At 36.4% G+C, this 12,754-nt stretch overlaps 1 protein-coding gene across 1 annotated transcript in view; it reads left to right on the forward strand.

Annotated features, from left to right (window-relative positions):
- The first annotated feature begins 229 nt into the window (after positions 1–229).
- The window catches only part of MALRD1 (MAM and LDL receptor class A domain containing 1), a 768,730-nt gene continuing 756,205 nt past the window's right edge, over positions 230–12,754 (forward strand). The window contains exons 1-2 of the mRNA XM_045062650.1: positions 230–365; positions 4,058–4,198. Coding sequence (XP_044918585.1) covers positions 230–365; positions 4,058–4,198 — 277 coding nt within the window. The remainder of the gene's footprint in view (positions 366–4,057; positions 4,199–12,754) is intronic.

A 12,754-nucleotide genomic window follows, 5' to 3' on the forward strand; every position in this document is an offset into this window, starting at 1 on the left:
CTCCAAAGACAATATACAAATGTGAGTAAGCACATGAAAAGTTCAACATCACTGGTCACTAGGGAAAAGCAAATCAAAGTAAAAATGAGATTATCAGCTTATACCCATTAGAATGGCTATTATAAGCAAACAAACCCCCAGGAAATAACAAGTGTGGGCAAAGATGTTGAGATATTGGAACACTTGTGCAATGTGGTGGGAATGCAAAATCTTTTAGCTTTTCTGCGAAATGGCAGATATAATTAAAAAGCAGAATTACTGCATGATACAACAATACTACTTCGGAGATATACCCAAAAACATGACAGCAGGAACTCCAACAGATATTTGTACACCAATGTTCATAAGCAGCCTTACTCCCAGCAGTAAAAAGGTGGAAGCGACCCAACGTCCATTTCGAAGATGAATGGGTAAACACAATGTTTACCCATTGAAATATTATTCAGTCTCAAAAAGAAAACAAATTCTGACATCTGCTACAACACGGATAAAACTTGAGGACATAATACTAAGTGAAATAAGCAAGTCACAAACGGACAAATACTGTATGATTCCACTTACATGAGGTACTTAAAAAGCAGTCAAATCCATAGTGACAGAGAAGAATGGTGGGTGCCAGTAGAGTGTAGAGTCAGGAAGGAGATAATGGGAAGTTAGTGTTTAAAGGGTATGGAGTTTCAGCTGGAAAAAAAAAAAAAAAGACTCTGGGGTTGGATGGTGGCAATGGTTGCATAGCAATGTGAATGTATTTAGTACCATGGACCAGTACACTTAAAAATGGTTAAAAGGTACATTTTGTGTTGTGTATTTGGCCACACTTTTTCAGAAAAGAGCAGGACTCATCATTAAGACTACAATTGTGCCTCGTAGATCTTTTAGGAGGAAGAGAGGTGTGCACTATTAATAGAGGCCCAAGCAAAACTGTGAAATAAGTGGCTTGCTTTTAGTATCTTCTACCTCTCCCTTTCTAGATTTTTCCTAATTCTTATATTTTCTGTCTTCTAAGAACTTCATATTGTGATGATGTACCCAATCCTGAAGTCTGTACCAATTTCTTCACCATTACCACTGTTAAAAGTTTATTCTGTTCCTTCACATTTTCTCAGAAAAGTGCCCTACGTCAACTATCACTGAGGAATATAAGTTAATATTTTTCTTCCTGTGATGGTGTCAGTGATTGAATCTATGAGGAACACTTAAGCGAATTTGTAACGCGAGTCTGGCACTGTGGAAGACAATTCAGGGGATAATTGGGCCTTCTAAGCACCCTCAGATCACAACATGGAGACACCCTCCTTCTATGACTACAGCATGTCTGACCTTTGAGATCACAAAATTGGAAAAATGATGAGTTCCACGCACTCAAATAGCCCAGGAACATGGATTCTACTGATAAGTTCTTGCACACTGCTCATTATTGTTCCATATCCTGTCCAACTGTGGCCCTTACTCAACACCACTTAGTGATGGCTGTGGAGGCAAAAATCTCTATGTAGGCAGATTTTAACAGTTTCAGACTTGAATGTAGATGTGTGGCATATGGAATAAAAAGGCAAATCAGCTACAATTCAAGAAACATTGTTCAAACGGTTTAAAATATACAATTCTCTGTTGGGGGAAAATAAATAGAAAATTTTCGGATGCGATTTTTGAATAATCCAGTGGTTATTAGAAGTTCATGATTTTTATAAGAATTACTTGAAAATGTGTGCTCATTAGATTTATTTTATAACAAAAAGAACCCCTGTTGAGACTATTGCAAAGGAAAAATGTTCTATTTAGCTATTTTTCTAGTTTTAACACTTCCAGAAATCATTATCATAATCTTTGTGTGTTAAAAAGAACAAAAGACATTGCAAATAGACGTCAACGAAGTAATTGTAATGCAAAGTAATTTCTTGGTATTTAAAAAATGTCTGACACTTACGTGAGAATGTATGTACATTTTATACACACAATTGCTGAAACCTGGTGATAAAAACAGTTTAGAGTACTTTAGAATCACAAATAGATTGTTGTAAAAATTGCTGGGAACTACAGGAAACTTGAAAATATACTAATGCAGATACATGCATAGTTCATTGAATGACACGCACACATTTATACAAATAATTATATAGTTTAGTTCCTTTTTTGTTCAATCAGATTCTCTGGGTTACGAGAGGTCCATGAGGTAATAATTGGCGTATTCCGGTTATTTTAAATATTTCAAAGGCCTTATGGCAATTGTAAATTTAGCCATGGTATGATTCATAGACTAATCAAATTTCTTAGCTTTTGGATGGGATGACATCAATTCTGTCTGGAAATACTGGTTCCCTCAGGCCGACTAGAAATTCTCATAGAACTTTGTAGGCTTTTGATAAAAATAGAACAGCGGACTAATAATTAGGCCTCAGAAGATGAGCTTTAAGAACTCATGTTCTGAGGTCAGAAAGACCTGGGTTCTAATGTTAGTGCCAGCGCTCACTAGCTATTCTGTCTAGGGCGAGCTACTTTATGCCTTGTAACGACACATGGCCCAAGTTTCCTCACTTTTTGAAATCGAAGAAAATGCCTCCTTCATAAGGTTGATGTAAGGAATAAATAAACTACTGCAAATAGAATGCCTAGCACAGAACAAACTACCTTGATAAATTGTAGCTATTAAGATTCCTGTTATTACAGAATATAGCTGGACCATGAAATTTTTCAAAATAAGGGATCTAAGCGTAAAATAAATGAAATAGACCACCGGTAAGAAAGCACGTTTACTTAATGTCATTAAGTGATATTTCTTTTCTTTTTTTTTTTTTTTTTCAACGTTTATTTATTTTTGGGACAGAGAGAGACAGAGCATGAATGGGGGAGGGGCAGAGAGAGAGGGAGACACAGAATCAGAAACAGGCTCCAAGCCATCAGCCCAGAGCCGGATGCGGGGCTCGAACTCACGGACCGCGAGATCATGACCTGGCTGAAGTCGGACGCCTAACCGATTGCGCCACCCAGGCGTCCCCATTAAGTGACATTTCTAAATCAGCTTTCAGTGCTCCTGTATGATCTCAAGAACATGCACCAGATCTATTATTATTATATAATATTTTGCCCAAAAGGAGCTTAAGTCAAATTATGATTTCATGACTGGGTTGCCAAGCACAGCCTATTAACCAGCGTATCTATTCCCACAGTGGCTAATGCAACCAGTCAGGGCAAGAACAAACTTGTCAAAGGAAAATCTCCACAGTTGCTGAGAAGTATAGTCCAGCAGGGGCTATTTGTGGTTGAGATGATCTATTTTTTAGAGAGGGACCTTTGCAGATGTTGGATAATGAAATAAAGCCCTACCTGATTGTTATTGTGAACAACCAAATGTCCAAACCCTTCAGCTTCTACCAAACCTCTTGGATCACTTAAACTCAGGACAAATACAAAAAGGGCTAGAAATCGCCTTTGTTGTGATAAAAGCACCAAGAATTCCAAGAACAATGATATGTAACAGGAAGGTGCTCTGTTTAGTTTCAGGAGTGCATCACAGCTATGGATCTTTGAGTTTCAGTCCTGGGTGATTTGGTCTGCCCACTCCTGAAATTCTGATATGCCTGGGGAATATCAAGGTGGAGTTGAAGATATAACAATCATAATTCCTCATATTTTATGGTTCTAAGAGTTGTATTTTATATGAATTATGTCATTAGATTCCCATAGCAATCATTTGAGCGAGAGAGGGCAGGATGTCATTATTCTAATCTTACAAGGGAAGAAAAGGGCTTGCTGTGGTTAAGTGGTTTAGCTAAAGCGCTCGGGTAAGAGGAGACAAAACCGAGCTTAGGTCCTCAGTCTTCTGACCCTAATTGGCCTTCTTTCTGTTTGACCACACGGGCTGCTGTGTGTGGTGATTTATTGGAATGCCATCTGCAGAAAAAGCTCTACATTAATAAAGTAGACTTAAAATGGGGAAAATAGTCCTTATGTTAATCTACATTTGCCATTTGCAGCTAAGCTTTTTTTTTTCTATTATTGTCTGATTTCTTAAGCCAAATGGGGTTCTGAAAGCTAATTTTTTTCCTCTCTCAATTAGGCTCCAATTATGAAAGATGTGATTTTGAGAATGGACTCTGTAGTATGACACAAGATCAGAGTCTGCAACCTGGTTGGACAAAGAGAAATGGGATGGCCGGTCACTCACTTCCATTTTATGATCACAGTGGTAATATGTCTGGTAAATCTTCGAATTTCTTTCTTTTTTCTTTTTTCTTTTTTTTTTGTCAAGTGGTTCATTATTTATATAGCAATTATTGGGTGATTGTATTTATCAATTATTATAATGTCTAACTTTATGCATTCTTTAACCACTTTCAAGATATTTATTATATAAAATATCACATTGGATTCTCAAAATTGGGTTCCTGGGGTCCTAAAGGTCTATCTAAATAATCCTTGGGATTTTCTAGCTATTTTGACTCTTCATGGAAAATGTAAAATTTAATGTGATAATGCTACATAGATTAATTAATCATACTGTTTTGTTTTTGGCTATGCTGATTTCAGCTCTCATGGGCTGTTCAGTAGCCCTTGAGGTGGCCCCGGGGCCACACATTATTCATTTCTTTATTTGGTAACTAACCAACTTCACATTCATTCGCCAATTTTGTGATTAAGATATTTTAGTGAACAAAAATCAACTGTATGCCTTTCCTCATCTGATGGGCTTATACTTGATATGAAAAGAGGTCGTATATTGCGTGGCATAACTAATTGAAGGCTGGTGATTTTTTTGTAAAAGTGATGCTTTTCTCAAATAAACACAATAAAAATTTAAATGTGAGTATTTCCCTAGAGATAATTTAAAGCAAGCCAATCTTTGGATATTAGGCATTAATTCTTTGGAAACGTTTACGTATGTTTACAAATGTTTACATACAATTCCACGAATACTTATACATGTGGAATTAGAATCCTGGCTCCATCATTTACAAGCTATATGATCTTGAGCAATTTACTTTTTTAAGCTGTGTTTTTCTCAGCTCTGAGGAGGGGAACAATGATCCTTAGTCTGTAGGTAGTTGATATAAGAGCTAAATGGGATGTTGTTGGTAAAACTTGCCATAAAACATCTGATTTTCAAAAAAAGTTGCTATTTAGTACATTTCTGAATAATTTTGGTGTTCCTGACTTTAACTTCGATATAAGTGGAGTTTGTTACTTTGCTTGGCTTTGTTATTTTGTTTGGCAAAAATACTTTTTCAAAAATAACTGTTAACAATTGTTAGGAATAAGCCAATTTTATTCAAACAAGGGGCCAACTTCACAAACAGGAGCAATGACTCACTGCAATATATAACATTTTTATTACGTATTCAGTTATGTTAGATGGTGATGATATTGAATCTGGTTCCCAATTTTTAGCCATTGCAATACCTTGCCAGTTGTTTGATTCTGTGTCTCTCTCCTTTAGAATCTCCCTGCTGCTTCTTTCTTTTACTTAAAAACTTTTCACAGCATACATTTACTTATCCTAGTCTTCTTCATGGACAGAATATCTGATATTTTATCTTTTTGTTTCCTGTGGCTCTTGTTCTATTCTTCTTTTGGGCCTCCGCATCTTGGAGTTAGACAACCAGGATCTCTGTCATTCGTCATTCTGCTTCCGGCTTCCCTCTTTCCTTCCCTCCTCCATTTCCTCCCTTTTTCTTTGTTTTTCTTCCTACTCTTCTCTCATGCTGATTTTTTTTGATAGTCAAGAGATAAAATGGGGGCAATTCACATCAAAATTGTGATGTTATATAGACAGACACCATTGTAGTGAGATCACTTGATCTGAGGTTCAGAGCTCTGGAGTCAGACTAGATGGGTTTGAACCCTGCCTGTCAAACTGCTAATTGTGTAGTCTCAATTTCCTTGTCTGTAAAGTGGGAATAATCATAAGAAAAGCCTCATAGGAAAAAGCGGCAAAATATTGCCTGGCAAAGTTATTGAAGGCTGATGATTTTAATAATAGTGATGCATCTTTTGTAACTACAATTAAATGCTAAAATATGAGTATTGTCTACATATAATTTTAAATAAGCAAATGTTCTGCCTTTAGATATTAGCTGTTTGAAAATGTTTATAGAAAAATAATCTTATTGGAATCTTGACCTCATTCAAAAATCCTTATTTCATGAGTATTAATAAAATTTTTGATTAATTTACTCTTGAAATAATTTGGTAGTGCTCCAAAATAATATTTTTCATCATGTAATCAATGCCTTGAGAAGTTTTCAGAGCTAAGTTTGAAAATCTATCAGAACATTAAAAACATCACTGTGTCAATATTTGAAGTCTACTAAAGCTCAGGGCACAGTGATTAAAACATAATATTGATTTTAAAAAGTATATAGCATCGCATTTAGATGAAATGGTATCACTACAAAAATTCAAATACATCTTTTCAACAATGGTAAAACTTTAATTAAAAAAAAAGAATTAATATGAGTTTTTCTTGGAACTTATCAGAATATAGAGTTTTAAATAATTCTAAACTTCAGGTGATATTAAGGGTGATACATGAGGTTGTTTTTTTTTTTTAATGTTTATTTATTTATGAGAGACACACACACACAGAATCCGAAGCAGGCTCCAGGCTCTGAGCTGTCAGCACAGAGCCTGATACGGGGCTCAAACTCATGAATGGTGAGATCATGACCTGAGCCAAAGTTGGTCGCTTAACTGACTGAGCCAGCCAGTGCCCCTGTTCTCTATGGCCACTCCTGCAATGACCCATTGCTGGGCAGTTTTTTGATCATATGGGATTGCTGGGTAGCATATAATAGCTTTGAAAGTTTTGTTTACACTGTGTTTCTTAATTCATGGCCATATTAACTCTATTTTGCCTAGTAAGCTATAAGCAGGGTCTATATGTCCACTTATTTTTTATTTGTATGGCCCCTATCCCAGTTTATTACAGTTATTTCTAGCATATGAAAAGTTTCCAGAAAACTTTACTATAAATAGCCATATACCCACAATTTAGGTTATACATCTAAAACTACTGTATTTGTTTTATCAAATATCTATCCATCTGCCAATCCATTTCTCCATTTATCAATCCATCATATTTTCAATGCATTCCAAAGAAGTTGCAGGAATCACTTTGCCCCAAGTATACGAGTATCTAGACACAGGGGTCAACAAAACATGGCCTGTGGGTCATTTTCCTGTTTTTGTAAATAAAGTGGGTTTTTTATAGCCTTTTTCTTAAAGTTTATGTATTTATTGTGAGAGGGAGAGAGAGAGAATCCCAAGCAGGCTCTGCACCGTCAGCATGGAGCCCGACTCGGGGCTCAAACTCACTAACTATGAAATCATGACTTGCGCCGAAACCAAGAATCAGTAGCTCAACTGACTGAGACACCCAGACACCCCAGAAGAAAGTTTTATCACAACCCAGGCCCTCCTACTCATTTACAAAGTGCCTGTGGCTGCCTATGTGCTACAACTTTGGAGTTGAGTGGTTGTGACAGAGATCATATGGTCCACAAAGCCTAAACTATTTGGCACTTTAAGAAAAAGTGTGTTTGCCCTGTGCTAGAATTCAATATTCATTACAGTTTTTTTTTTTAATTTTGAGGTCGTATTTACATTATATGCAAACACAATCATAAGTGTACTATTTGATAAGTTCTGACAAAGGCACTCACTTGTGCAACCTAAGCACCTCACAAAATGTAGAGCCTTATCATCATGCCACAGAGTTCCCTCCTATACCTTCTTCGTCAACCTTTGCTCCCATCCTCCACTCCCAATATAATCACCATTTTAATTTCTTCTGCCGTGGGTTTGTCTTGCCTGTTCTGGAACTTCATATAAATCAACTCATAAAGTATACACACTTTGTTCAAAGTTTTCTTCACTTAGCCTAATGCTTCAGATTCATCCACGTTGTAGCATGTAGCATGTATCATGAGTTCTTTCCTTTTTTATTGCTAGGTAGTATGCAATTATATGAATTTATTCATCCATTCTCCCATTGAAGGACATGTATGGTTTTTTCCTGTTTTGAAATATGACGAAGAAAACTGCTATAAACATTTCTATATAAGTCTTTGTGTCTTTCTGTTGTTAAATCTCTTGGGTAAATACATAGAAGGGAAATGCTGTGTCCATGTATGTTCAGTTTTACGAGAACTGCCAGATCTTTCTCTAAGGTGTTTCTAATGTAGTTTAAGTGGCTGGTTAATTTGCTTAGCCTCCAATTGAAGATGTTTTGTTTGTTGTGCGCAGCAGTTCAAATATCAATTCAGTTCTTTTAACCTTTACTAGAAGTACACCTTCCCTGCACATGCATGTTTTAATTTTAGCCAGAGATTTGGGTAGTTTATTCATAGAACACAGGCTACCTCTTTTTCTGGCTCTCATCTTCCCAGAATTCTTCCCTTTATTCATTGCGGACCTGGCTGTCCTAGCTTCCTTTGGCTGATTCTTCTGGCCAAGAAGAGAACAGTCTTTCTATCAGGATTTTAGCCGCAGGGCGCCGGGGTGGCTCCGTCGGTTGGCCGTCCAACTTCAGCTCAGGTCACAATCTCGCGGTCCTTGAGTTCAAGCCCTGCGTTGAGCTCTGTGCTGACAGCTCAGAGCCTGGAGCCTGCTTCCGATTCTATGTCTCCCTCTCTCTCTGCCCCTCCCCCTCTCACACTCTGTCTCTCTCTCACTCTCAAAAATAAATAAACATTTAAAAAAATTAAAAAAAAAAAGAATTTTAGCCTCACACTCCAGCTACCACTGCAGCCTAATCTCAGGCCAAAGCCCGAAGGAATCTACCTTGTTCTGATCCCTTCCTCCAAGTTTCTGTTCTCATAAAAATATGCCGCTTTGGTTTATCTTTAAAGCCTCCTGAGATCTCAACTTGTAGGTTTTTCTGTATAAGCGTTCTGTTTATTCATTGGGTATTCTCACATCAGCATATCTAAATTGTTCCACGCTGCCCTTTGTGAAGGGCACTAGGAACCATAATGTATTTCTGAATACTTACTTAGCGAGCTGCATTATTTAGACAGTGAGTTGTATTATTTTACTAATAAATAGCAGGAGACAAAAACTGGAAAGAACCTCCTATTCACTTCCTAGATCAAGTTTTCTCAGTCTTTATACTCTTCATCTCTGAAATCAGTGAAAAGTGAATGTTCACTTGTTCTTTTATATATTTATTATTTCCAACACTTTTTACTGAGGATCTACATTGCTCCGCATATTATTATAGGACCTGCAGGTATAAGAGTATAGAACACAGTTCTTGTCCCAGTGAACTCGCAATCTAGTGATGGAGACATAAACCTTATACCTTTTCTGTTCTAGGAATCTGCATATTGTTTCCTTCAAGGACCAGATAGTAAATAGTTTTGGCTTTTTAGATCATACAGTTTATGTCCCAACTACTCAATTCTGCTATTACACTGTGAAAGTAGCCATTGGTAATACATAGAGATTAAGCATGGCTGTGTTATAATAAAACTTTATTGATGGACCCTGAAGTTGATCATTCATATAATTTTCACATGTCAGAAAATATTATTCTTTTAAACTTTTTCAATCATTTAACCCACGTAAAAACCCTTAGCTCTCAGGCTATACAACATCTGTTAGCAAGTGGGATTTATATATGAGTCATAGTTTGCTGTCAGTAAACATTAGTTGAGCGTTTTTGCATCTGACAATATGCACTCCTGGGGATATATGAGTCTAAAATAAAATTCCTCCTCCAAGAACTAACAAATAAGTTATAATCTTAATTTTAGTGGTTAGTATTCACTTTTATAGCAAACATAGGTGAGGTATACCTTGATGTAATCTCTGATTCTGTGTAAGAATCAGTTTCATTATGCTATTACTTAAAAATTCACCTGAATTTTCAATTAAGGAGGAGATTTTATTTTAGTAGTTAAGCCTGTTCTCTACAATAAAGATAAAAACAAGATTTGTATTATGGATGGAATTCAGTATATTCTTTTATTTGCTCCATTTTCAATATTGTAGTTACATCATTTTAAAAGTAAAAAAAATAATTAAACATGGAAATTTATGTTTATGTACATGTATTTATATAACGTGGTGACAATTGTGAATTTCAGTTCAAAAGCTTTTTTTAACCCTAGAGTGTGTAAGCCATCATGACAAATGCTGTGAATACTATAAAGACTATTGAAATATATGTTGCATATGATATGATCTCTTTGGAAAGCATTCTTGAGAATAAAACAATTAATTATAATACAGGGGAAATTTGAAAAATGCTGTGATGTTAGTCGGAGCATATTATTCTGTGGATGTAGGCAAATTCTGACCCTGGAAAGAAAGCCACTCTAAATGGGAACTGATGTCATCACTTTTTTTTAAGTTTATATTTATTTTGAGAGAGAGAGAGCACATGCACAAGTGGGGGAGGGGCAGAGAGATAGAGGGAGACACAGAAAGAGAGACAGAGAGAGAGAATCCCAGGCAGTCTTCACACCGTCAGCACAGAGCCCGATGTAGGGCTCAAACCCATAAGCCCCAATATCATGACCTGAGCTGAAATCAAGAGTCGGACACCCAACCAACTGAGCTACCCAGGCATCCCCTGATGTCATCACTTTAAGACAGGGCTTGAGAAGGGACTTGAGAGATGAGTGGTGTTCCAGTGAATAGGGAAGTGAAAGACATGATATTCGCTACTGAAAGAACCACATAAGGACCACGTAGAGATGCTCGGTGTATCGGTATGCTCAGGCAGTGATATACAGTCTGTTCTGGCTAGAGGATACTGTCTTTGGAAATGAAGATTAGGCCAAAAGTATATTTGGGAATGTCAAGAATTATGTCACCCAAAGGTTACTGATTTCGTGCATCAGTACCATTGCCTTCCCTGTTTTCCCTCCTCTACCAACTCCTTCACAGTTGACGGTCCTCTTTCTGCTGCTGGCCAACCAGGCAGCAGAAATGAAAGACATTGATGGATGTGTGGCAGTGTCTGAGAAGTTGCACAAAGAATTTCAAGGACATACATATTTGGTACTTAATGATTTATTCTGCCTCCGGTAGGATTTTGCAGAGAGCTTTATTTCTTCCACAAATTCTTTGATTGTCAAGCTAATAATATCAAGGTCCTGAATGTGTGCCTGCATGCATGTGCATTTTAAATTAGTGAGCTACGTGAAGTTTTCAGAATTCCTGAACAAAATTGATGTCTATTTTTTTATTAGATAATATAATATCTGTTTATTTTCCCAATTCCAATTCTTTTATTTCAAATTCAGAGTAATACACCAGTCAGGTAATCATAGTTGACAACTTAGATGATTATTTGAATTAACTGATAGGACATCAATGAAATTTTTCCATTTAATAATAAGTAGTCAAGCTGTCAAATTTTTTAAAGTAAGCAATATTATTCCACTGATTGGAGCTAAAAATAACACATTCCATAATTTCTCTGTAAAAATACGGAATTTTTTTCCTACGTATCATTTGTTTTTCTTTTGGCAGGAATCTTATCTTTACAGGCAGATGGCTTGTTTATTTGTTAAATTTATGTGGGTATATATTCTTCAAATTAATTTAGCCATAAGTGAATAAATATATACTCAACAGAAATTCATAAAATCAAATAGTAGTGTATTAAAATAAATATAATACACATTTCAAAGAATATATCTTTTGAACCACAGCCAAAGGGCCAGTAGCCCGCTATGTTCCCAAATGAAAGTGGGCAGGGAATTTCACCAATTAAAGCAGTTGGAAAGGACCCAGCCGATTTCATTTCTTTGCAAATGAAGTCTGGCAACACTGATGAGTAGATACATTGATTCAATGTGTCCTACAACTGAATTAGTCAAGGAAGAATTTACAAGAACTCAGCTAGTTTAGGCTTCATAGACTGGTCAGCCACCCTAAAATGTAGCAAGTGGAACAGGAGAACCAAATAATGCCTACCTAATTGTGGTAGGCAGAATTCTAAAGATGTACCTCCCAAGATTCCCAACCTTGGTTTTTCAGTCAAAACTAATCTAGGTACTTTTGTGAAAAGACTTTATAGATGTACTATGGTTGCTAATCAGCTGACCTTAAAGTAAACTTAATCTGTTCAAGTGAGCCCAGTGTAATCACATGGTTCCTTAGGAAAGTCTATGTGTAAGATCATGTCATTTGCAAATAGAGATAGTTTTACTTTCTGTTTCCATTCTAGATTCCTTTTATTTCATTTCCTTATCTAATTGCCTGGCTAGAAACTCCAGTGCAATGTTGAACAGAAGTAGTAACAGATATTCTTATCCTACTCCTATTAGGGGGGAAATTTTTCAATCTTTTACGATCAGGTATGATGTTGGGTGAGGGTTTTTTGTGGATGTAATTTGTTAGGTAAGGATGTTCCCTTCTGTGACTCATGTATCGAGTGTGTTTATCACGAGAGTTTGTCACATGTGTTTCTGCATCTGTTGAGACGATCACGTGATTTTGGCCTTTCCTTGATCAATGTGGTGTTTTATAGTGATGGGTATTCATATGTTGAGCTAACTAAATTCCTGACATAAATTCTACCTGGCCATGGTGAATAATCCTTTTCATATCTTGCATGATGAGGCTTTCTTGTATTTTGTTTAGTATTTTTACATTTATATTAATTAGAGTTATCAATCTATAGTTTTCTTGTCATAGGTTGGGCTGGTTTTGATACCAAGGTAATAATAGCCTCAAAGAGTCGACAAGTCTTCTCTCCTCTTCCAATTTGTGCAAGAGTTTGTGAAGTATTGGTTTTAATTCT

The sequence above is a fragment of the Felis catus genome, chromosome B4 (genome assembly GCF_018350175.1).
Source record: "Felis catus isolate Fca126 chromosome B4, F.catus_Fca126_mat1.0, whole genome shotgun sequence".
Classification (NCBI taxonomy): Eukaryota; Metazoa; Chordata; class Mammalia; order Carnivora; family Felidae; genus Felis; species Felis catus.